The sequence below is a fragment of the Lolium rigidum genome, chromosome 1 (assembly GCF_022539505.1).
Source record: "Lolium rigidum isolate FL_2022 chromosome 1, APGP_CSIRO_Lrig_0.1, whole genome shotgun sequence".
NCBI lineage: Eukaryota > Viridiplantae > Streptophyta > Magnoliopsida > Poales > Poaceae > Lolium > Lolium rigidum.
Window position 1 is genome coordinate 14983841 of NC_061508.1, and position 26165 is coordinate 15010005.

Genomic DNA, 26165 nt, shown 5'->3' on the forward strand with positions numbered 1-26165 from the left:
AATAACCTTGCTAGCCTAAACCTTGTATCGAGAGGGAATACTTCTCATGCATCCAAAATACTTGAGCCAACCACTATGCCATTTGTGTCCACCATACCTACCTACTACATGGTATTTATCCGCCATTCCAAAGTAAATTGCTTGAGTGCTACCTTTAAAATTCCATCATTCACCTTTGCAATATATAGCTCATGGGACAAATAGCTTTAAAAACTATTGTGGTATTGAATATGTACTTATGCACTTTATCTCTTATTAAGTTGCTTGTTGTGCGATAACCATGCTTCGGGGACGCCATCAACTATTCTTTGTTGAATATCATGTGAGTTGCTATGCATGTCCGTCTTGTCCGAAGTAAGAGAGATCTACCACCTTAATGGTTGGAGCATACATATTGTTAGAGAAGAACATTGGGCCGCTAACTAAAGCCATGAATCATGGTGGAAGTTTCAGTTTTGGACATACATCCTCAATCTCATATGAGAATAATAATTGTTGCCACATGCTTATGCATTAAAGAGGAGTCCATTATCTGTTGTCCATGTTGTCCCGTATGGATGTCTAAGTTGAGAATAATCAAAAGCGAGAAATCCAAAATGCGAGCTTTCTCCTTAGACCTTTGTACAGGCGGCATGGAGGTACCCCATTGTGACACTTGGTTAAAACATGTGCATTGCAAAGATCCGGTAGTCCAAGCTAATTAGGACAAGGTGCGGGCACTATTAGTATACTATGCACGAGACTTGCAACTTGTAAGATATAATTTACATAACTCATATGCTTTATTACTACCGTTGACAAAATTGTTTCATGTTTTCAAAATAAAAGCTCTAGCACAAATATAGCAATCGATGCTTTCCTCTTTGAAGGACCATTCTCTTTACTTTTATGTTGAGTCAGCTTCACCTATCTCTCTCCACCTCAAGAAGCAAACACTTGTGTGAACTGTGCATTGATTCCTACATACTTGCATATTGCACTTGTTATATTACTCTATATTGACAATTATCCATGAGATATACATGTTACAAGTTGAAAGCAACCGCTGAAACTTAATCTTCCTTTGTGTTGCTTCAATACCTTTACTTTGATTTATTGCTTTATGAGTTAACTCTTATGCAAGACTTATGATGCTTGTCTTGAAGTACTATTCATGAAAAGTCTTTGCTTTATGATTCACTTGTTTACTCATGTCATTACCATTGTTTTGATCGCTGCATCCACTACATATGTTTACAAATAGTATGATCAAGGTTATGATGGCATGTCACTTCGAAATTATCTTTGTTATCATTTTACCTGCTCGGGACGAGCAGAACTAAGCTTGGGGATGTTGATACGTCTCCGACGTATCGATAATTTCTTATGTTCTATGCCATATTATTGATGATACCTACATGTTTTATGCACATATGTCATATTCGTGCATTTTCTGGAACTAACCTATTAACAAGATGCCGAAGAGCCGCTTCTGTTTTATGCTGTTTTTGGTTTAGAAATCCTAGTAACGAAATATTCTCGGAATTGGACGAAATCAAGACCCAGGGTCCTATTTTGCCACGAAGCTTCCAGAAGACCGAAAGGGATACGAAGTGGGGCGACGAGGCGCCGCCACCATAGGGCCGCGCGGCCAGAGGGGGGCCCGCGCCGCCCTATGGTGTGGGCCCCTCGTCAGCCCTCCGACTCTGCCCTTCCGCCTACTTAAAGCCTCCATCGCGAAACCCCTGAGGCGAAAAAACCACGATACGGAAAACCTTCCAGAGACGCCGCCGCCACCAATCCCATCTTGGGGGATTCTGGAGATCTCCTCCGGCACCCTGCCGGAGAGGGGATTCATCTCCCGGAGGACTCTACACCGCCATGGTCGCCTCCGGAGTGATGAGTGAGTAGTTCACCCTCGGACTATGGGTCCATAGCAGTAGCTAGATGGTTGTCTTCTCCTCATTGTGCTTCATTGTCGGATCTTGTGAGCTGCCTAACATGATCAAGATCATCTATCTGTAATACTCTATGTTGTGTTTGCCCGCGATCCGATGGATAGAGAATACCATGTCATGTTAATTATCAAGTTATTACATATGTGTTGTTTATGATCTTGCATGCTCTCCGTTACTAGTAGAGGCGCTGGCCAAGTTTTTGCTCTTAACTCCAAGAGGGAGTATTTATGCTCGATAGTGGGTTCATGCTCGCATTGACACTCGGGACGAGTGACGAAAAGTTCTAAGGTTGTGTTGTGCTCGTTGCCACTAGGGATAAAACATTGGCGCTATGTCCGAGGATGTAGTTGTTGATTACATTACGCACCATACTTAATGCAATTGTCTCGTTGCTTTGCAACTTAATACCTGGAGGGGGTTCGGACGATAACTCGAAGGTGGACTTTTTAGGCATAGATGCAGTTGGATGGCGGTCTATGTACTTTGTCGTAATGCCCAATTAAATCTCACTCGTACTTATCATGACATGTATGTGCATTGTTATGCTCTCTCTATTTGTCAATTGCCCGACCGTAATTTGTTCACCCAACATGCTTTTATCTTATGGGAGAGACACCTCTAGTGAACTGTGGACCCCGGTCCATTCTTTTAATACTCGAAATACAAATCTGTCGCAATACTTGTTTTACTCGTTTTCTCTGCAAACAATCATCTTCCACACAATACGGTTAATCCTTTGTTACAGCAAGTCGGTGAGATTGACAACCTCACTCGTTTCGTTGGGGCAAAGTACTTTGGTTGTGTTGTGCAGGTTCCACGTTGGCGCCGGAATCCCCGGTGTTGCGCCGCACTACATCCCGCCGCCATCAACCTTCAACGTGCTTCTTGGCTCCTCCTGGTTCGATAAACCTTGGTTTCTTTCTGAGGGAAAACTTGCTGCTGTGCGCATCATACCTTCCTCTTGGGGTTCCCCAACGAACGTGTGAAATACACGCCATCAGGGCGTACAAATGAAAATCCGGTGGCGATCCCTTGATAACCAGGGCATCACAAGAACAATATATTTGACGGCCACAAGTTATGCCAACACGTCACTGACTCATTACTACTGACGTTTCTCCTCGCCAGATCGACGTGAACAACATTCATAAGCTCGCCACTGAAATGCCCAGAAGAGCTTAGTTGGGCACGCCGAAGACTCGAAGAACCGGCTCTCTCCTTATGAGCATCGAGTTACCGCATCATCTTTGTCAGTTCTCTCTTCTGCACATGCAACATATATTGATATGCCATGAACTTTTCTCGGGTAGCATTGGCCCCAGGAAACATCTTCCAGCTATGGTGTCCTTCACCTTTGTCGCAGGTGGCTTGCGAGATCTGCATCGTGACTCTCTGTTGCCTTCGTGAATCCTCAGCGTGTGAGGCACCATTATTATCTCCTCCGTTGTTGCCGTTTTTGCCAGTATTCTCGCTGTTTTTGCTACCACCACCAGCAGTATCCTCGGGTTGTTGGTGGCGTTCGGGTGGTGGCCGATTCTACCCATCCACACCAAAGTGGGTGGGATCTGCCCTTGGATTACCGTTTCCATCGATTTCTTTGTCCTCGGATTCTTCCTCATAGTCATCTTCTCCTCGCCTTATATCGACCATACACACCTAATGATGGACTACGTAGTTTTCGTTAGTACGAAAACGGGGCATGAGTCGACTTTCCTGATTCCGGAATCCGCGTTGTCGTCGTCGTGCTCGTTGTCGTTGATGTTCGCATGGTCCGTTATTTGGATCACCCGAGTAGATGATGTGTCACTGCTGAAGCCAAAAGAGACACCGTCGAATAGATTGGTGAGATCTCGCAAACTTGTGGTAGAGCCGACGATGTTGCTTATGACCAGTGGAATCGAGTTTGCCTCGCTCGTGGAGCCAACGGATGATGTCGACTTTGTTGTGGCCGATGCCGACTCGTTCGCCGATGAACCCGAATAGACCGGATCTGAGAGGCGAAAAGTTCCTTGCGTGCCAACGCGATAGTCGAGGCATGCGATCACCAGATCCAAACCCTAGACAAAGTTGGCAAAATCCAGGAGAAGGATGGGTGGATGCGGACAAAAATTTATCGACCCGAAGCACACGTGGTTATCTAAAGTCGTCGAGTTCTTGCTTGATGATGAAGTGGTCGAATCCATACTTCCAACGCTCAAGCTTCCCACAGATGGCACCAATTGACGAGGGTTAACCTCGGCAGTGCTCATAAGTATGGACTTGGGTTTTCAGGAAAGAGAGAGAGTTGGTGGTTTCGAAGACTTATCAGACAAACAAGGTATCCGACGAAAAATAGATTGAAGGCTATAGTCAATGAGATTATACTGGAATTAGGGTTTGCAACAATGTGTGATGCTACAAGAATTTCGATGCCCTTCCCGGTGGCTCATCCTAGCCCTTATATAGTAGGCTAGATCTCAAAGTCCATACCTGGGTCGGTTACAATGATCTATGTCGGTTTACTCCATATGGCTAATATTTGCCTATTTTCCTATAGTTTCTAGTCTTGGACTATCCTTGGGCTTCATGGGTCTCGTATGCTCCTTCTTGAATCCGCACTAGGGTTGGCCATGTCGAGTACCAAATACGGTATATCCATGTCAGCACCACCCTGGAAATCGTCGGCGGCACCCATGGAGCGTCGTAGTGCTGATGGGCATGGGCGCCGATACCATATTGGGTCGCGCCGTACGGGTCTAACGTTCGGTGCGCCCCAAAGCACTCTTTCGGTGCATAAACTAGCTAAATATTTGTGTGTGTGTAGTTGAGAAGAAAGGTAACGACGCGTTTGATAAGAAGCTAGCTAAATATTTGTGTGTATTTTATTTCATATTTACGATAGATACGATGATGATTTGTTAAAGGAAATGTAGCAATTCATGAGTATTTAGCTAGTGTTCGTACTCGCTAAACAGTTCACAATTTACAAAAAAAAAATCGAGGTAACATTAAATTTAAATAAAAAGTTCAATCTGCAAACTGTAAAACTTAACCCAAATCAGAAGAGAAGATGCTAAAGAGTTGACCTTTCTTCTCCGGCGACTAAACGAACCGAGTAAATGACCGCCGGCTCCCGCCGGAGGCCCCCGCCGCCCCGCCGTCGCGCCTCCGCCGCTGCCGCCATGGCGCCTCTCCCCCTGTCCGTATCCGCCTCAATGGTCTCCACGCCGCCGCGCTACTTGCGCCGCCCGGTCGTCGCAGCATCTGGCGCCATGCTTGCCGCGCTCCTCTTCCTCACCGCGGCCGCCGCCGTCTGGCGCCCCGACTACCTCCCAGCAGCGCTCCTTCGCCGATCGGCGCCTGCTACGCCCGCCGCCAGGTTCTACTCCTTCGACCTGGTCCGCGAGTACCCCCACGACCCCGACGCCTTCACCCAGGTACCTACGCTCCCCATTGATCTGATTCACTCCCATGGCGAATCGATTCTTAACAAATTCTTCAAATCGCATGATTTGTTTTGGCAGGGTCTCTTGTATGCAGGAAATGACACTCTTTTCGAGTCCACTGGCCTTTATCACAGGGTAATGTGAATTGAATCTCTTCTTGTGGATTTCGTTTCTTGCATCATAGGACTCCTCATTACCTTGCCCATGAATCTACTGCTACAATTTAGCTTGGCAATAGAAATGCATGCTTCCGCTTTTTGTTGTTCCTTACAAGATTAGGCTCACTATATGTAATCCCGCCTGATGCAAACATGAGATGCGAAGGAACTTCCATGGTTTTCACGAACAAAAATAGCCTGTAGTTTCTCTTGAATTCTTCTTTGTATTCATGAATCCCTAGTGGAAATGAGCAGAATGAATATCACTGCTATGAGTTATTGAGATTCTACTACATGAACTTGCAAGTTGTGTTGGTTTTGTATGCTTGCTCTTTGACAAGTTCCCTAATGTGCTAAATGCTTCTAATTTTGTTTCTGAACAGTCGTCGGTCCGGAAGGTTGACCTTCAAACTGGAAAAGTATGTTGCATACCTGCTTCTCGTCATGATCATTGCACTTTCATACTGGCAGCAATGGTTCACCTTCACTAAATCAATAGGTATTGCATTGTCATTTCTCAGGTTTTAGTTCAGCACCAAATGGATGGCAGTATGTTTGGGGAAGGTCTAACACTTCTCGATGACAGGTAGATAAACCTCAACTATACCTGACTCTACAATTTCTTCTTGAAGATAATGGCTTCATTTGCTTATATAATGGGCTAAATCTTATCTAATTTGTTTTTAAACGTCTCTTTTGTAGATTGTTTCAAGTTACTTGGTTGAAGAATGATGGATTTATATACGACCGACATAACTTTAGCAAAGTAATACCACAGCCCCTGTCTCTGTTTACTGCAGTTACAGATGGTTTGGATGTTTTTATTTTAAAACCTTAGCTAATGATCCCAAACTCCATCTACCGATATTTATTTCCTGGCACCCTTGGTTTGAAATGTGGATTTACAATCATTTCACCTTGGATTTTACTAGTCGTGGTTCGAGTTGTTATTAGTCATTTTATTTTTAATTGAAATGTGCAATGGTATCTGTTAAGTTTGTCTCTAGTACGTGATCCTGCCGTGATTATGTTTTCATGGTACATACTGTAGTTGTCTTCTACTACCTCTGTTTCAGAAGACAAGACTACCTAAAACGTCTTATATTCTTAAACGGAGATGGTAGGTTTGAGCTTTATACACATGGTATTTGGATACAAACAGGCAAGTTGGAGACAATATTCTTTGTTATACAGCATAAATTTGACATTGATAGTTCCTTTTCACCTACCGTGGTTTCTTCCTGGTGTATGAGTTAATATGTTCTCTGCTGCAGCGTAAAAGGTTTACCCATAAAATGCGTGACGGGTGGGGGCTGGCTACTGATGGAAAAGTTCTATTTGGCAGTGATGGTACCTCGAGGTTGTACCAGCTGGATCCAGAATCACTTGAAGGTATATTTAATACTCCCTCCGGTCTCTTTTAATTGACTCGGATTTAGTACAACTTTATACTAAATCTGAGTCAATTAAATAAGACCGGAGGGAGTACTTCACATGCTAGATATTCTATTAGATTGGGGACTTTATTTCTTCTGTTTGGCATTTTTCTTTGATGCAGTGACGAAGACAGTAACTGTGAAATATCAAGACAATGAAGTTTCCTATATTAATGAACTGGAGTATATAAATGGTGAAGTATGGGCGAATGTCTGGCAGGTTAGAGTTATTATGCAGTATCTTGGTCTAACCATGTTGCTTTCGTGTATTAATATGTTGGTCCAGATCTCTAGGATCCAAACAATTCTCATTAATATATCTTAGTGCTGCTACATCGCTGCTTGGTGTCCTTTTTATATGCTTGGTCTAGAGAAAATGTGGATGATGTTAAAAAAACTGTACTATGTGGTGTGACTCAATTTTTAGGAGTTGTACCATAGCCTTACCATGTTTGTCTTCTGTTACACTTGATACCTCCACAAAGGCCATTCATGTATAATTAACTGCTGGAATTTTTATGTCCTAGAACAGAATTAGCTCAGATTTGACATGGCGATTAGGACATTAGGTATATCTCAGGTCTTTGCATTACTAGCTAAAGTGCATTTGTGTCTTGGCTGTATTTTCCATGTAAAGTCTGATCAGGCTCAAGTAATATATATGATCTAATAATACAATGTGAAGTGGGTACAAATTTGCTAGAATATTGTGATTTGTGAACTGCAACTCTCAGTTTACAAAGCTATGCTGTGTAGACAGATTGCATAGCTAGAGTTTCCCATGAAGATGGCTTGGTCCTGAGCTGGATCTTTCTTCATGAGCTGAGGTATGTCCTGAGTAACTGTTGGATGTTTCTTACCACTGAGTTTCTTCATAAATTGCTCTATATTACAGTTGTTAAAATGATCGGCATGTTCCTCTATAGTTTCAGCACTTGAGATAATAATAAATGCTTTGGTTCTTGAAACTTTGCAGGCAGCACTTGTTGGATACTGACTATAGGGTGAGCAGACTGGTTCATAACCTAATTGCATAGTTACACACACAAAGAAAAACATAATCCAAATCCAGCATTGAAGTGACACCATTCTAAATCTGTTCCATGTTCCAGGCTATTGATGTTCTAAACGGTATAGCTTGGGATGAAGAAAACCAGAGACTGTTCGGTGAGTTATTAGCACTTGCAGTTCACGGTTTCTATCCTAGAGATCGAAGCCGAAGCCTCTGAGGTTTATTCTCATCATAGAGTTGTTACAATTAACCCTTTCGCTACTCGCAGTGACTGGAAAATTGTGGCCAAAGCTTTACGAGATTAAGCTACGCCCGATCGATGAGCCACCAGATGGATCTGTAGAGAAGCTATGCCCAAGGGCGAGCTTTTATCGTTGAGACACATCCAGACGATTCATTGGTGACTGATGTAGAGGTGGAAGATTAATTCACACTCTCACGCCTCCTGATTCTTTGAGGCGATTGGCAGTTTTCAGTTGTAAGATTTGTGTATTGATATTGATCTGATGGGAGTTACTCATCAGTTTCCTGCTAGAGTCGCCAGTATAGTTGTATAATCATGTTTTCCCCTGATGTAAAAGGTTGTATATGTTGTACTGTAACAAAGAAGGTTCTTACACTAACAGCTCAAGATTTTCTTTACATCTTTACATGATTTTCCTTTATGTCCTTATACAGGAAAATCATAATCAAATCCTGGCAAATGGTTGTGAACATGATTTTCCTTTATGTCTTTATACGAGCTGGCCGGTGGGGGACAGTGGGGGAATCGAGATCAGGATAAGTTTTAGACATGGGTATAGATGTCTTTTCGTAGCTACTTCACCTGGCCGGAACAACTTCCTGCATCTTATATTTCTAAACGGAGGGAGTACATCACGATTCTGTAGCTCACAACATCACACCTCAAGTTAGATGAGAGATTATTTCTAGCCAGAGCTCAGGCAAGATTTTTCTTTCTGACCCCAAAGCTCTGTGAATATGGGTATGATGGATCACTTCTTCCAGCAGCGTTTAGCTCTTACGGATGTGGGCGTCCTAATTTTGGGGTGTGGCCTTTCTTTTTTTCTCGATCAATGCATTGACGCAAAAAAAAAAAAAATCGTGTTAGAGAAAACGCAAGAACCGTCTTACAATCTCATTGAATTCCCACTTCCCAGGCACTCACTTTCCAGATGAAGTCACCAGTAACAAATGTAAACAAATTACCCCACAACAGCTCAAAAATGGGACTTAAACATGCTCATGTCCATCACCTTGCTTGCGTGCTCAAATGTTAATTAAAACCCTGGTAAAACCGAGAGGTCAGCTATCCCCTTGGTCAAACCTGCAATGTTCCTTAGCAGCGCCAAACGATTGTTGCGAATTTTCTCATCCTCCTGTCATCAGCAAATAATACCAGATTAATTAGACTGACAAAATCGAGTCGCAAGGTCCTGCTGTATGTATCTTAAAACGGAAGGGAATCTCTGCTCACCGCCATGACGAAAACATTGTTGAAGAAATCTTCAAGGGGTTGTATCAGGAGAAGAGACGCATCAGCAAAGGTTTTAACATCGACACCTGCAGGAGTGGTGAACAGAGTACAGGTGAAGACTATGAACTGCAGATCTCAAACTTGTTTATGTTTGTCACTTTGGGAAACGGAGTAGACTTGTGTACCAGGATGGATTTTATCAGCAACCTCCAAGTAAGCGCTCCATAAGGCTTTCTCTTCATCTTTCTCGAATACGCTTGCATCGACCTGCATGTTGCATCCACGTGTGAGGCAAGAAATGTTGCAGCAAACAGGCAAGTTGATGTTAGACACTGACAAGCTGTACATGATTCAAGTTGTGATCTGCTGACTTATTATGATGGTACATGCCTACGTAAAAACAGCCAGTACCTCCCAAACAGACTCGATTTGTTTTCCACGTATAATTCGAGTTGGCCTTGAGTAAGCCTCAACGATTTTTGGAAAATCTTCAGTTCTTGAAAATGCTTCCATCTGTAAGTTTCCACATAGCATGACCATCACCAAAAACCCATGATGCTTCAGTAAAATTTAAGCAAGGTACTGACTACTGAGTGCATAAGACTTATAGTACAGATTTTACACTGTAGCATTCCAGATTATAAATATGCAAAATATTAAGTTGAATGCACTTCCTAATCCACAGAGCATTCAAAAGAAATGGAGAATCTGAAGGTTTTAGCGTGAAATGATTTCTTACTTCAGCTGCTGTTTGTGATGCTAGGTAAGGACAGTTTGCACGCTCCATAAGCACTGACCGCACTATTTCACAGTTAATTCCCTCATCCACCTGATAAAAATGAGGAAACAAGAAGTCAATTGGAAAGGACATGAATTTTACTCACATATATAGGTTATATTGACCATGTTTTCATTAAATCACATATAGGTGCAATACTGAGCAATTCTATTGTTATTACAGGTCAAAGAGATACGTACCAAAAGTTGCTCCAGTCTCCGTGTTACAAATTGTACTACCTAACAATAATTTGATCAGGGTTGTCACGAACCATGTATTCATGAACGTAACACAAAGTGATCATCTGAAATATATACTGACCTCATTTATAACGTTATTGTCTATTCTTATAGGCTGCACCTCTGCCACTAACGTCAAGGCCTTCGTGAGGTCAAAGTTCTTCTTATTCTCAACCAATATTTGGACCTAGATAAAATATATTAGGAGAATATTTATATGTAATGATATTTGCAATCTGAACTTCCCTTACCAGTCCATAAGAGATTCTTCTCAACCCAAATGGATCATTCGAAGAACTTGGCTGACATCCTGCTCCAAACAGACCCACTAGACTATCCAATCTGTGAAAATAAAAAAACCATTAGCTGAATCAAGGTTCTACAAATTTACCAACATTTTATGTTTTCTATCTGGAACCCGACTAACAATGGCACTATATGTGCAGGAAGTACCTATCAGCAACCGCAAGGACTATTCCAGCATCCGTTTTTGGAAATACGTCACCAGAGAACCTTGGAAGTGTTATCTCAAATAGCGCTTCTGCAATCTTATGACATGAAAGTTTACTCAGCCTAAGTTGAGAAACCGCTTAAACTCACTACTAAGATTTGGCAACAAATGTATAACATTTGAAAAGAATCGGCAACCTGTTCTGAAAGACCATCCCTTAAAGCATAATGGCGTGCCATAATTCCAGCAAGTGAAGTAAATTCTGTAACAATGGAAGTGGCGAGATCTGACATAGCCAATGCAGCTGCATCTTTGATAACTGTGATCATCATCTCATTTATCCCGAGAACAAGGGTCAACTCTGCAACAACATCTTCAACACGCACCATTTTGTCGAGCATTGTACCAAGTTTTTCCTATTCAATGTGATGTAGATACAATAAGAATAAACAGAACACAAGAATCTAAGGAAAGTTCAGTGCAACTCACATGAAAGAGAATGCTCTTGAGCTGGCCTCGGAAGTCAGACAAATGCTTTTGTGTATCCATCTTATAAAAGAATTTGGCATCCTCATACCTTGCCCTGTATTTGTATGCCATTTTAGAATATACAGTTGACTAATGTTCTCTTTCGAAATAAAACAGCAGGGTGCAAGAAAAAAACAATTCAAAAACAATGGCGGTAACTTGACTATGCTACTGTTGGTTCAAGTCAAGACTTCGGCTCCAAAATGATAATTTACATAGTAATAATGTGATTCAGAAAATCTTGAGTGGTCCTCTGCATAACCTGAGTACAGCTTCATTGCCTTTACGGACCACTTCTTCACTAATAGAACCATTAGCAACCTAATAACAAACTCTCAATTAGACACAGAAATCGCTACCCAGCTGTAAAGTACATATAAGTGCAGAAACCATCTCACAGTAATAAAATATGGAAGTAGATCGCCTGTAGACTTGGAGGTTACAGGGAAATACTTCTGGTGTTTCTGCATAACCTGCAGTTGTGGTTTTCATTAGAAAATGTGCATATTATAAGAAGCTTCCTTTCAGTTAGTGAGTACTTTTAAAAATTACGAAACATGTTACTGAATCATCAAAACCTGGCATCGCCATTAAAATCTGAGCATACCGTTATTAATACATCTTTTGGAAGTTCTAAAAAGGAATCATCAAATCGACCAAGAATGGGAAGAGGTGCCTCCACAAGATTGACAACCTGCATTGTGGTTTAAAATATTTCAGGATAAGTTGCAATATTAACCAACAACTTATGCAAAAAGGTAAACATGGGGGAAAAGAGCATCTACTTCCTGCAGCAAGCTATCAGGTGCAATGAAACTCCCATCAACTCCTTTAACCAATATATTAGAATCATCCAAGATTTTTGCTTTGCGCTCCTGCAATGAAGTGTTGTGTAAATTGAGGCACAAACTAATTAACACAAATCATTAATAGGGCAATTCCATTGTATCTGTTTACTGTAGGCTAAACAAGTTTTCCCAAGACAGCAATATTCTCCAGTGAAACAAATTGTGCAAAATATTATAAAAATTTCTGCTATGAAACCTCAAAAAGGACATTCTTTCTCAGTAATCTACGAAAAAATAATATCTTGGATTGCATACGAAAAGCTTCTATATGCTTATCTCTAACCTGCATATCAATCACGATCCCAGCTTTTTCCACAGTGCGCAAATATGATTCTGCAGTTTCCACCTGACAATTGGAGAAAGCTTTGAATTACTTCACTAATAGTTACGAATAGCTTGACCGGTGTAAATAAATAGTTCATATCATCTCCCTACTGAATGAAGAAAATTCAGAGGAAGGACAAATCAACTACATATTTGGTCATAATGTTCTACCGACAATACTCATACCGTACTGGGTCACTACTCACAACCTTAGACACAAATGACATGGTGTAAGAATTATATGTCAACTTGAAGCAGCACAAATTGGCAGTCATCACATCATGCAGAATCTCATCAGACGTACATCAGGTGGTGCCAGGTATAGCTGCATCGTTGCTTTTAGAATGGGAAGAGATCAACTAAAGATTAGTTATCCTCCAGGCAGCAGCAAGCGAATCACACACTACAGATTGAAATTCCTCTACAGAAAATAGCATAGCACTTTTTCCTGTACAAAATACTGCATTCCACCGTGTTCAGGACTAGTAAAATTCTGTCAAGAACATTAACCAATAATATTTTTCTCTAATTAACATAGTTTTTGTCTGCTACAAGAGACAGGACGGACCCTGAAAAGGGAAATGGAACTACAGCCTTTCAACATTACTCTCTGCAATAAAATGTGGATAACTGGACATGGTACTTGTTCATGTCAAAATAAATTTCAGAACAGGAGAAGAAAATAGACTAAATACACATGGAAGTCCAACGTGTACCTTAAAACTCGCCAATGAGGAGTTACGAAGTCCACATGACTGGCTCCCACTGTCCCATAGCGAATCATGGTGGTTATGAACTTTTGTAAGAAAACAATAATGGAAGGTGTAGGACTTCTCTTCCATTGACGCCATGACATGTACATATAATCGCGCTACAAAAATATAAATTAAGTGTATCACACATTACAATATTACCTTGAGATGCCAGCAAAAGAAAATGGCACGACAAGATCTCCATGAAGTGCCATGATCCATCGTACAGGGCGACTAAACACAATCTGCAAGTGAAAAATAATCCCAAGATGTTACAAAATAGAAACTTAAATAGTATGCGGATATGAATTAGACCTGTAAATCTGATCTATAAAACACATTATTCGGCAAAAGGAGAACTAAGTGTTTCCCTAAAAATAACTTTGTTAAAATGTAAAGGTAGTCTCCTTTCCAAACCCCAGTGACAATTAGAGTACCTAAAGCTAAGTTTACATCAAACTGCACCTGTATTAGAATATTAGAAAAATTAAGTGTTGTCCTATTTTTCTAGATTTTTTACCTACTGCGTGTGTGAAAAACTGTAGAAACTAATGACCAGGTTTTTCGTTTATTTGCAGAAACGAAACACGATAACCCATATAAAAATAATAATAGAATTAGCAATGGCAATGATATTCAAGAAGCTGCATAGGAAATATTTTAACTTCTGTCTATAAAAGGAAAATCTGGAGTGCGTACATTTGAGTTCCAGCGCATAGACTTTGCGAATGAAATACCAGATATAATAGTAGATAAATCTTCAGATAGGACCTGCAATTTACATGTTACAATTGTTGAACAGGGCCAGGGAAAATATAAGTACTGCAAGGACTACAGTATGGATTCTCGTGTGCTAGGTGCTGGGTTCTGAGCGTGAGATTTAATTTATTACCAGACAGTTATAGTTGCCCATCCAACTAAATAATAATGCGTCAACACAAGAAATAGCATTAAATTTACTGTGAGCTCTGGAGCTTGGCTGATTCAACCAACGTAAGTGCTCAGCGTTGGTACACATATAATTTGCTAACCTGGCGTCCTGGAGGATTTTGCCGAATTGCTAAACAAGTAGACATAATCTGTCTAAATTGATTTTTGGAGAAGAAATACAGAAAGGTACCACATGACAGCTAATCTGGTGCAGCAAATGTTTATCATTCTCTTTCCCACCACCCAAAATATTAAATATCAGAACTTTAACCCCCAGAATTTTCAACAAAAACCTTATTAATTCTTGCAAATGTTGTTGGCGAAGGAAGTGTCAAGGATAAATAATAACCTCATCAGCATAACGTGCAGACTCTTTGACACGAGCATATATATATTCTGTTTTACCTGAAAAATAAGTAAGCTCAACAAACTGCAGACTTTTTCACGGTACAGGAATTACAAACAGACAGTCCAGCGCTGAGTCTCAACGTAGTCATACAGGTGTATCAGAGTTTCATTTAAGTAATTACTTTTTTGCGAAAAAATAGTAGATCAGAGGTAACATGATTTTTTGTGAAATGAACCTAATATTATGAGTACCCATAATGAAAACAACTCAAGAAAGGACCTTACTGAAGTCAGATCATCAATTCTAAGGTAGATTTGTTGCTACATGGGATTCTACATGTTGGTTTAAACAGAAAGGAGAAACGAGGAGATGAATGCTCAAAACCACTCACCAAGAAGCTACACATAACTACACAAGTGCTGATATGGCTATTGCCAAAAACAAAAGTGCTACAAAAGATACAGCAATGAAAATTTCAGAAAAAAGGTACTCTCTCCAATCCATAATAAGTGTAGGGGATTAAGTACTAAGTCAGTACAACTTTTGTACTAAGTTCCCGACAGTTATTATGGATCAGAGGGAGTAGAAGAGATCAACCAACTTTTAAAAGGAAAAAAGCACAAGTTGCATACCGTCGATTCTTCTATATAGGCAATCTACGTGAACATTATTCTTTCGACAAAAACCCTCAGCAGCCTGAAAAGGAACAGAGAAAAATATTTATGAAATCCCTCACTCTGAAGTAGAACAGAGAAAAGGAGTTCCTAAAAATTGTCCCTTATCAGCCTAAATAGAATGAAAAATTATTCAAAACAGCACAGATAACCAGAGAACCCATAAATACGCAACAGAAGGATACCAGAGAAAAGTCCAGCTTCTTGTTGGATAGCTAACCTTACTCGGTTTTCCCTCTTGGTCAAATGCCTTAGACACTGGTGGACCACGTAACTCAACCTCTTCTTCCATTTGCTTCATACTAAGATTTTCAACAACAATCTGCAAATCAAAGTCGAACCACAAAACAAACATAGTGAGTAAAAGAGGTCTACCAAGGTATCTCTTCTTCGAAAGATGGCTTCTTCTTAAAATGCAGATCATTTTCTATTGATTTTTATACAACAAAAAATACATACATATTCCTAACTCTGTCTACTAAGAAAAGGACAGCTCTACTGTCTGATTTAATGTTACTCCATCATGCAATTTGCACTAATATCAGATTTCATCAAAGTTATTTTGTCTGTAATCAAAACTGTGCCCCTGGGTCTAATGTGATGATATAAAATAATCCACTGAGAAAGCTGGTTGAGAAATTAGATGTAAGATAAAAATGAGTCAAGATGATAGTGATACCGCTAATCTCCGTGGCGTCCCATAAGAGTGCACCTTCCCATGGCTCAGTCTACGCTTTCCTAGTATTTGAACTAGAGATTTCTCAAGCTGGGAAAGATCAAAAGGGAAAGGAAGTCACATCATAACTTAGATTTTGAGCAAGTGTCATCGTGTTGTTTCTATGAGGATGCAAAACCATGTTGAACTAGAGATTTACTTGTTCAGTTGCGTCTACCACATCATGGGGTGGCAACTCTTCTGTTCCTATTTCAAGAACAAACGCATGTGCATGTGCCTGCCCCAGCACTTCCTAAATGAAGAAACCAAGAGGCCAACGTCAAGGGTCTGTTTCTTGGACGTTGTGACAGGTGTATTCACAACAGTATCTGTTTCAAAATTACAAGCTCAGCAATACATAGCAATGTAAACAAAATACCTTTCTACTAAGCTTTTCAGAGATATGGGGATAGATAAGATTATCCTCTTGGTAAGTGCCCAATGGATAACCAATGTCCTCTCGTGTTTTCAGCCAAAGCTGAGAACATTGGCGAGCAAGACTGCAAAAATAAGAGTCAGCAAGATTAGAAATTTGTTTCTGTTAAAATACAAAAGCTAAAAGAAGGCAAATTACTGGAGGAACATCAACCAAGAATAATGAGTGGTAAAACACGAACAAGAAAGATATAACATGAATGCAGCTAACTTGAAACTTCAAAAGCCAACTTCTATGAGGTTATGCATTAATTAAATTTTGTTGTAGTGAGAAAAGTCTGCATAAACTTGCAGAAAAATGTGGACTGATAAACCTCAGACAGAGAGAGAGATGATGCACTCTACATTTGTTACTGAAGTAGAGTTATCTAATAAGTGAAGAAAGACAAAATGACTACATCAATATCTTCTAATTATTGGGAAATGGTATGAAGAAAGAAATGTTTACTGTGAGTTGCAAATTCACATTGTTGGATAAGAAGCAGAAATACGATGCTAGTTTACACTTCTGCCATATAGATGAACAGAAAATTTCCAGGATTCAATGATGAGAAAACACATAAAAAGAAACCAACAAAAATAATTCCGCACCTCCGCATGCGACCAAAATATCTTGCACGCTCAGTTACACCAACAAAGCCTCTAGAATCTAAAATATTAAAAGCATGAGAGGCCTTCAGAACCTGGTCATACCTAATCCATTCCAAACCAAAGACAAGCTTATCAATCTTCACAATTTCAGAAAGTATCCAAGAAAAAGAAGAAGATATATCAGTCAAGCATACGCAGGAATTGGCAGCCCAAGTGATAATAAAGAGCGAGCCTCTACTTCAAAATCGTCGAAGTGCTTTTGAATGTGATCAACATTTGCTTGCTCCAAATAATATGCACTCATCTCTTTCCTGCATCAGGAAACCAGATATGAGATAGTGAAATCCAAGCATAGCTCGTAATAGACTGGAGCGATGTCACTTGCCAATTCATGTAATTCAACAAGGACAACAATGACATTTCACAGCATTTACAATCATGACAGATGAGAAAAATGAGGACTGGAATAGGAAGCATAGCACGTAAAATGCTAAAGAGAAAGAGAAAGTACACATAGCTTCCAAAGAAAACATACTCATTCTCAAGGAATAGTTCTCCATACGTAATTCCTTCTGTGTATTGTATCTTTTTGAAATGATCTACTCCCTGTCAGAACATCTAAAACAAAGTAGGTCAGCTCTTTCAATGTGCATATGACCTAGCAGAGTAAGGCGGGAATAACTTAAAAGAGAATTATGATTGGTCTAATAGATCTTCTATAATGTAAAAAAAAATGGATTTCCATATGTGCGTATGCAGATAAAGGAGGCATGATCCAGAAAATAAATGGAACTGTGCTGAGCACTCTGCATGTACAACTTATATGGAAGAAAGACATACAGTCACTACTGGACTTACCTGAAGTGACATGAGGATACGTTCAAGTCCATATGTAATTTCGACAGAAACTGGCAGCAAGGGAAGACTTCCTGACTACAGTGATGAAATGTCAATAAGCTTTATAAGAATCCAAAGTAGAATGTATTTGGGAAACTTCCAGCAAGATTTAGGCAGCAACATTAAAGAAATGCACATGATTTGTAGAGAATTGATTAGGTTTAATTACCTGCTGAAAATATGTGAATTGTGTGATTTCCATGCCATCCATCCAAACCTCCCAGCCCAATCCCCAAGCACCAAGAACCTGTCAATGACAGGGAAGAAACATCAATCAATAAAAATAATGTGAGTTCTAAATCAACACTAGCAGTGGCTAGATGACACACGCACACAGACTACAGAGAGTAGGAAGAAGCTCTTCACGAGTGAGTAGTGACACAAGAAGCTGGGGCAATTTTCTCTTCTCTTATTTGCTGCTACTTGGTCCTTTGATCAGGGATACAAGGGGTGCTATTTATAGTACTACAACATCACTAGCTAGTAGTGTGAATCAGCAGCTTTAGAGTCCAGCCGTAATTCACAACGTATCCTAAGCACTGCTACAATCTATGACTTACTATTACTAGTGCGGCAATGACCAACGTTCACACTCCATATGTTTTGAGTGCTGCACATGCATGTGTATCACGCTGGTGCATGGTGCATGAGTTTATTCAACATTCACTCCCTAAGCTCATGCACTTACGGGAATCTTGATCATGCCAATCTTGGAACGCAGCTCCTCGAACTTGATCCGGCCGAGTGCTTTTGTCAAGATGTCGGCCAGCTGGTCCTCTGTTCTCACGTACTCCACTTCAGCCCGCCCGTCCTCTACGCACTCCCTGATGTAGTGGTATCTGGTTTCGATATGCTTACTGCGATCGTGGAAGACAGGATTTTTGCTGAGGGAGATCGCTGATTTGTTGTCGATGCGAAGCGTCACGCCACCAGGCGCAACCTTGTTCATGTCACCGAGAAGACGCGCGAGCCAAACTCCTTGGCACGCTGCTGTCGTGGCCGCGACGTACTCTGCCTCGCAGGAAGACAGAGCGACGACCTTCTGCTTCTGTGACTGCCATGTGATGGGGCTCGATCCGAGGAAGAACAACACCCCCGTCGTGCTCTTCCGGTCATCGACGTCACCGGCCATGTCACTGTCGCTGTACCCGATCAGCTTGGGATCGGTAGTCTTCCTCCCGTAGTGGCACCCGTAGGACCGTGTCCCAGCGATGTACCGGAGGACATGCTTCACCGCGGACATGTGTTCAGTGGTGGGATTCTCCATGAAGCGGCTCACGTACCCAACAGCATATGCAATGTCAGGTCGTGTGTGCACGAGGTTGCGCAAGCTCCCGACAATACTCCGGTACAGAGTGGTGTCGGCGGGTGGCGCCGTGCTCTTCTTTCTCAGCTTGAGGCGGCTCTCCATGGGAACAACCGACGGGTTGCAGTCGGCCATACCGCACTTCTCAAGTATCTTGAGTGCGTATGCTGACTGGTTGATGGTGATGACAGTGCTGTCCTGGTGCACCTCGATACCCAGATAGAAGGTGAGTAATCCAAGGTCGCTCATCTTGAATGAGCTTGCCATCTCGTCCTTGAACCGGCTGATTTCCTTGTTGTCGTTGCCGGTGATGATCAGATCGTCGACGTATACGCCGACAAGCAACCGTGAGGTGCCGTCACCGCGCGCGTACATCGCCTGCTCGGACGGACAGCGCATGAAGCCGAGCGAGGTAAGTCTCGCGTCTAGCTTTGCGTTCCAGGCACGTGGGGCCTGTTTCAGGCCATACAATGCCTTTTGGAGGCGGAGCACCTTATGCTCCTGTCCAGCCACCTTGAAGCCGGGAGGTTGGTCGACGTAGACCTCCTCGTTGAGGTCGCCGTTGAGGAAGGCGGTCTTGACATCCATGTGATGGACCGCCCAGCCTTCGTGCCCGGCGAGTGCGAGCAAGAGGCGTATCGACTCAAGGCGGGCCACGGAGCGAAGACCTCGTCGTAGTCGACTCCATAGCGTTGCACGTAGCCTTTCGCAACAAGGCGCGCCTTGTGCTTGATGATGGCGCCGCGCTCGTCGCGCTTGACCTTGAAGACCCACTTCAGGCCGATTGGGCGATGGCCGGAAGGGAGGTCGACAAGGCGCCAAGTGTCGTTGTCCTCGATGGATGCCATCTCCTCGATCATCGCGCGTCGCCATGGCTCGCTTTGCTCTGCCTCAACGAGCGTGGCGGGCTCATCGGCAGCTACAAACTGCAGCTCCTCTGGTTCGGGGCCGAGAGGGGCACCAGCATTGTTGATGTTGTCGAGGGTGCGGAAACGAAGAGGCTCGTCACCATTGTCGTGGCCATCCAGCGCGGCCATGGCTGCACTTGTTGGTGAGACGAAACTGACACGCGTCCTAGGAGCCGATGTTCTAGGCGTGCTCGGCGCGTCTGTTGGGGCGGAGTTCGGCAGTGCACTCCCGTCTTCTGGAGCTGGTGCGGCGTGTGGGCCACACGGCACCTTGTAGGTGACGTACTCCACCGTGAAAGACTCACCGGAGTCCACCACAGGTTCATCACCGTCCTTGCTCCAGTTCCACCTTGCGGACTCCTCGAAGACCACATCACGGGTGACATGGACGCGGTTGCCTACAGGGTCGTAGACCCGATAGGACTTGCCGCCGTCCTCATAGCCGATGAAGACCATGGGCATGCTGCGGTCATCCAACTTCTTCAGGTTGGGCTTCACCACCTTCACATGTGCGACACACCCAAAGGTGCGGAAGAAGTGCACCGGCGGTCGCTCGCCATGCCAGGCCTCGTAAGGCGTCTTGCCCTCCACAGACTTGGTCGGGGCACGGTTCAGGATGAAGACGGCCGTCGTGACAGCTTCTCCCCAAAACCTGTCTGGCATTTGTGTAGCCTTCATCATACTCCGGGCCATCTGCACCACCGTCTGGTTGCAGCGCTCGACGACGCCATTTTGCTGCGGGGAGTAGGGCGCGGTGAGGTGTCGTTGTACACCACGGTCGGCGCAGTACTCGGAGAACTCGCTCGATGTGAACTCGCCGCCGCGATCGGTGCGCAGCGTGCGCAGCTTGCGGCCGGTCTCCACCTCCACCCGAGCCTGAAAACGCTTGATTGCCGTAGCTGTGTCATCCTTGGCACCGAGAAGCACCAGCCACATGTACCGTGTGAGGTCGTCGACGAGGAGGAGGAAGTATTTCTTCCCTCCGGGTGTGGCAGGTGTGATCGGGCCACAAAGATCACCATGCACCAAGTCGAGGCGGTGCTCGGCTCGTACTTTGCCTTCGCCGGAAAGGAGAGCGCCGCCGCTTGCCGACCGGGCAGCTATCGCAAAGCTGGTCGACTTGGTCGATCCGTGGCAAACCACGAACCATCCCATTTTGCGCAAGTTTACGCAAGTGCATGGAAATTCAAATGGCCATACCTTGCGTGCCACCGCCATGCGGTGTCGCCGCCTACGCATGCGGAGAGGCACACAGGTTGTGCCACTGTGAGCTTGAACAGGTACAAGCGGTTCGATGCACGCTTGACCGATGCAAGGATGCGTCGTTGGCGGTCGCGGACCGTCAAGATGCCATTCTCGATGAGAGTCTGGCAGCCGACCTCGTCGAGTTGCCCGAGACTCACGATGCTTGATTTTAGACGAGGGATGAAGTAGACGCTCGTGAGCGCCCGATGGCCACCGTCGCGGTCGCCGAAGATGACGGTGCCTCGACCCTTGATGTCAACGACGAGCCGTCGCCGAACTTGACCGTTCCAGACACGCGCTTGTCTAGCTCGGTGAAGCAAGCGGCGTGCCCGGTCATGTGGTTCGTCGCACCGGTGTCCAGGTACCAGCGCTCATCGCATTCGCCGTCCGTCTTGCCGAGGTGAGCCTCAGCGCGCTCCTCGTTCAACTCCACCAAGGTGCTAGTCGTGTCGTGGGTGACACCCAGCTCGCAGACCTAAGCCATTAGGAGGCCCGGGTCCTCATCCTCTTTGGCCTGAACGAGGTTGGTCTCGCCCTCGTCGCGCAGCCGTTTCCGGCACTCGTGTGCCCAATGGCCCTTCTTGCCGCAGTAGCGGCACTTGTCGTCCCTTGCGGCTTTCGACGTGGAGCCGTTCCGGCATTGCCGCCACTCCCGCTAGGCTTGTATTTGCCGTTGCGTGGGTCGGGGCCACGTCCGGGACCACGTGCTTGCTTGCCGTAGTTTGACGCTCCGCTTTGCGCTCGCTTCGAGCGTGCGAGCCACTCTAGCTCCGTGAGCAGCAGCTGGCCGCCGGAGCTCGTGTTGTTGTCGACGTCGTTCCTCTCCTCGACCACCTTGAGCCGACCCGTGAGGTCCTCGATGGTCATGGTCTCGAGGTCGAGCAACGTCTCGATGGCGCATGCCATCTGGCTGTACTTCTTGGGCATCACGGCCAAGAACTTCAGCACCACCTTGTCCTCGGGAATATCATCACCGAGGTTGGCTAGTGCGCTCACTAGGCCGGTGAGGCGCATTGAGAATGCGTCGACGCCCTCACCGTCCTTGAACTGCAGTGCCTCGTATCGCTTGCGAAGGGACTGCGCCTTCGCCTTCCGGACACCGGTCGCTGCCGACGTGAATCGCCTTCAGCGTGTCCCAGGCTTCCTTCGCCGTGGCCTTGACGCCCAGCGTCGAGATCATGTCCGGCGGGACGGCGCAGAGCAGCGCCTCCATCGCTTGACGGTCGAGCTCTCGCTCGGCCGTGCCTGTCTCGATTGCCGACCACAGGCTGCGCGCCTCGAGCATGACCTGCATGAAGAGTGCCCAGTCTCCGTAGTTGGAGCGTGTGAGCGGAGGGAATTGTGTCGAGCCTGCCGCCCGTACCACTTTCTGCACTACCACCTGCGACGCCCGTGCTGAGTCGTCGAGCGTGGCAAGTGTTCCTGGTGGCGTGAGAGCAGCACGGTCTCCATTCCCTACCATGGTGGATCGCTAAACTCAATGCTCTGATACCAAATGTGAGTTCTAAATCAACACTAGCAGTGGCTAGATGACACACGCACACAGACTACAGAGAGTAGGAAGAAGCTCTTCACGAGTGAGTAGTGACACAAGAAGCTGGGGCAATTTTCTCTTCTCTTATTTGCTGCTACTTGGTCCTTTGATCAGGGATACAAGGGGTGCTATTTATAGTACTACAACATCACTAGCTAGTAGTGTGAATCAGCAGCTTTAGAGTCCAGCCGTAATTCACAACGTATCCTAAGCACTGCTACAATCTATGACTTACTATTACTAGTGCGGCAATGACCAACGTTCACACTCCATATGTTTTGAGTGCTGCACATGCATGTGTATCACGCTGGTGCATGGTGCATGAGTTTATTCAACAAATAACACACTGGAGACTAGTTGGCTGCGGCAATGGCTAATATGACTGCGTGGGGATATGGTGTATTATTTTTCATCATACAATTAGAAAATGTGTAGATATAGAAGAATATGACAGGAAAAAAAGGGGGAAGAACTTCACTGGACTCTCCCAGTTGTCTTCGACAAAACGGATGTCATGTTCACAAACATTGATACCTGAAGAAACAAACACAGTTATTAGCAACCAAGCTTCCTTGGTTCGATAATGCGCTGGATAGAAGAACTAAGGCCATGTGAGATTCAGAAGAAGTAATACCTAATGCTGACAGGCTATGCAGGAAGAGATCCTGTGAATTCCCTGGATCCGGCTTCAAAATCACCTACAGGTCCATCCGACATGATAGGGAGAAATGCGACGCATAGCCAGCAATCAGTAGTGGTTTTAGAACGGACCGATCAAATAAAAAGGATGGAAGCAGTTTGGGGGGCAGGGCAGGGCAGTGAACCTGAAACTGCGTGTGGCGTTGAAGCCTGTTAGGATTGTCGCCGTAGCGGCTATCATCCGGCCTCACGCTTGGTTCCACATAACTTGAAGAGAGCATTAAGTGTCAACAAGTCAGAATCAGAGCAAAACATTGTTGCAGGTGTAAGCATTTATTCAGCAACGATGTGCATTGCACTGCATATGTAAGGTGTGGACTCACGCGACGTTCCATGGCTCGGGGCCAAGCACTCTGAGGAAGGTCAGAGGATTCATCGTCCCTGCTCCAACCTGCAAGAGTTGGAGCACAGAATCAGCCACTAATGTTGGCGAAGCAAATGGCCGAAGAGTTGGTGGGTTAGTAGCGGCACCTCGGTGTTGCTGCATTGCATGACGGCGCATCCGACGGAGGCCCAGTACTCCTGGAGGCGTTGGATGGCCTGCTGGAACGTCAGCGCGGAGGCGGAGGCGGCCGTGCCGTTGCCGGATGAAGAGGGGGAGGGGGAGAGAGCCGGGACCCCATCGGAATCGGACCGGGCCACCGCCGGAGCAGATAGGAGGCGGCGGCGGCGAGGGGAGCGGCCGGTGGGGGCTGGAGGCGGAGAATGAGCGGTGAGGGCAGAGGGGATGATTAGTCGGTTCGAGGGAGCTGCCGTGGCGGCGCCGGGGGAGAGGAGAGGGGCCATGCCGGTGCCGGTGCCGATGCCCGTGGCTATGGCTGTGGCCGCGGCCATGGTAAGAAGACGATGAAGAAGAACCAAAGAGAGGATAAGGCAGGCGGATGGAATTGGAGCGGGAAAAGGGGTGAAATACTAACCGCCAAATGCGTTAATAAAAAAAGAAAATTTGTTATATTACATCGTTATTCTACGTGTCCGATTGTGTGTCCGATTGTGTCTTTATCAGGTATCATTATAATTTTATGGCACATTTGACAGAACACATCACCTATTCAAAAAAGAAAATTTTGCACTTTTGGCTGGAATGATCATGCTATGACTGATTTTGAAGAAAAAATGCAAAACTTTCTACTTTTAGATAGGTGGTGTGTTTTGGCATATGTGCCGTGAAATTGTAATGGTATCTGGTAAAGATACAAATGAATGGTGTATTTTAGCAAACGACGTAAAATAAGCAAATTTTCACAAAAAACGACCTAAAAGAATGCCTCCATCAAACATAACATATTAACAATATGAAAGAAAATGTTATTGTTTCCTTTCGTCAAAGACCTAGCCGCCCCCCTCGAAATCCTAATGCCGCTCCCCTCCAACTCTAACGTACCTAGATTAGAGCTGTGCTATGGCTGAAATGTCAATCTTTGACGTGCGCAATGCTCTACTATTACAGTGATTCTACCAGAATGAAATAGATAGTGTGCTATGAATAAATTTGGTATCAACATGTCTAGAGATCCATTCAAGTGCCTAGCAACTTAAGTGATCAAGGAGTTCATAAAGAAAACCTCGTATAACTTAAACAAGTAACACAAACAACATAGGACACAATGTTTCTAAAACTGCACCAACTGGAAGGTGATCGTTGAAAATGCCACTTAGGAAACTCAGGAAAATCTAAGAAAAATATCAGTATGGGAGGATGAAAATCTGCATTTGCAATAGATAGGGCAGCTCATTTCAAGATAGCGAATTTATGGTAATTTTTTATTTTAAATAGCAAAAACCGATTAGCTGAAGATGACTATGGCTTAGGCATCACTCTGAAGCCTTCTCCATCTTCAACCAACATCGGCGAGTTTAACGTTGTGAGCTTTCACTCTTCATCATCTTCGCAGAGCTGGTTCTGCACCATCACTTTAAACTCTGCCTTTGCCCGCTTCTCGGGCGTTAACCAGGCTCTGGCCACAACACCAGCAGCACTGAAGCATGCGCTAAAACCTCGATAGTGAGCACCACCCACAGCAGCCTTCCTCTTTCCACTTATTTTAGTAGGATGCTCCGCTGAGCAAAGAGTGTATGGAACTCTTCACCACAACACATGCATTCTAGCACAATGAGTTTAAGATAATCCACATAATTGTGGCATTTATCGTATTAGGCACCATATTCTTTTTGTTATTGCTCCATAAGTTAGAAATGTTAACGAAATTTGAAGAAATAGTTCAAGGTCTTCCAAATCTCTGACCAGACAACAGAACATCAAAAAATGGACAGAGGTAGTAATATATTTTAAAAACAATTGATTGCAGGATCAAGCGCATCTGCGGAGGTGGAGGTGGCGGCGGCGTGAGCATGCCGTGAGCGCTCACATGTGGCGGTGTATGTGCTTGGCCGGCTGCTACCGGGCTCCACCACGCGCGCGTGTTCCCGGCTAACGTGCGCGGCAGCCTGACACCGCCGCTTCTGGACCGCTACTTGGGTGTCGCATGCAAGACACAAGACATCACCGCCACCGGC

General features: G+C 44.4%; 2 protein-coding genes across 2 annotated transcripts; one reads left to right on the forward strand and one right to left on the reverse strand.

The window, feature by feature from the left end:
- The first annotated feature begins 5015 nt into the window (after positions 1-5015).
- LOC124667867 (glutaminyl-peptide cyclotransferase-like) lies at positions 5016-8618 on the forward strand. The gene is made up of 11 exons (XM_047205106.1): positions 5016-5353; positions 5441-5497; positions 5904-5939; positions 6042-6106; positions 6223-6286; positions 6795-6912; positions 7079-7176; positions 7713-7783; positions 7933-7960; positions 8069-8123; positions 8237-8618. The coding sequence occupies exons 1-11, from the start codon at positions 5036-5038 to the stop codon at positions 8344-8346; spliced, it is 1020 nt and encodes a 339-aa protein (XP_047061062.1). The 5' UTR covers positions 5016-5035; the 3' UTR covers positions 8347-8618.
- A 468-nt stretch (positions 8619-9086) lies between these two features.
- Positions 9087-24509, reverse strand: LOC124684966 (glycine--tRNA ligase, chloroplastic/mitochondrial 2-like). Its single transcript, XM_047219229.1, has 35 exons — positions 24120-24509; positions 23972-24039; positions 23774-23855; positions 23584-23647; positions 23428-23483; positions 18126-18203; positions 17918-17992; positions 17595-17665; positions 17254-17370; positions 17060-17161; positions 16413-16533; positions 16194-16286; positions 15998-16084; positions 15539-15640; positions 15277-15340; positions 14645-14700; positions 14065-14136; positions 13528-13610; positions 13330-13378; positions 12573-12635; positions 12227-12316; positions 12049-12135; positions 11840-11914; positions 11704-11762; positions 11403-11496; positions 11111-11329; positions 10916-11010; positions 10714-10804; positions 10545-10649; positions 10424-10462; positions 10185-10274; positions 9857-9958; positions 9631-9712; positions 9446-9531; positions 9087-9347 (listed from the first exon to the last, which is right to left on the reverse strand). Exons 1-35 carry the CDS (start codon positions 24480-24482, stop codon positions 9249-9251), a joined length of 3279 nt encoding a protein of 1092 aa, XP_047075185.1. The 5' UTR covers positions 24483-24509; the 3' UTR covers positions 9087-9248.
- Positions 24510-26165: the final 1656 nt, after the last annotated feature.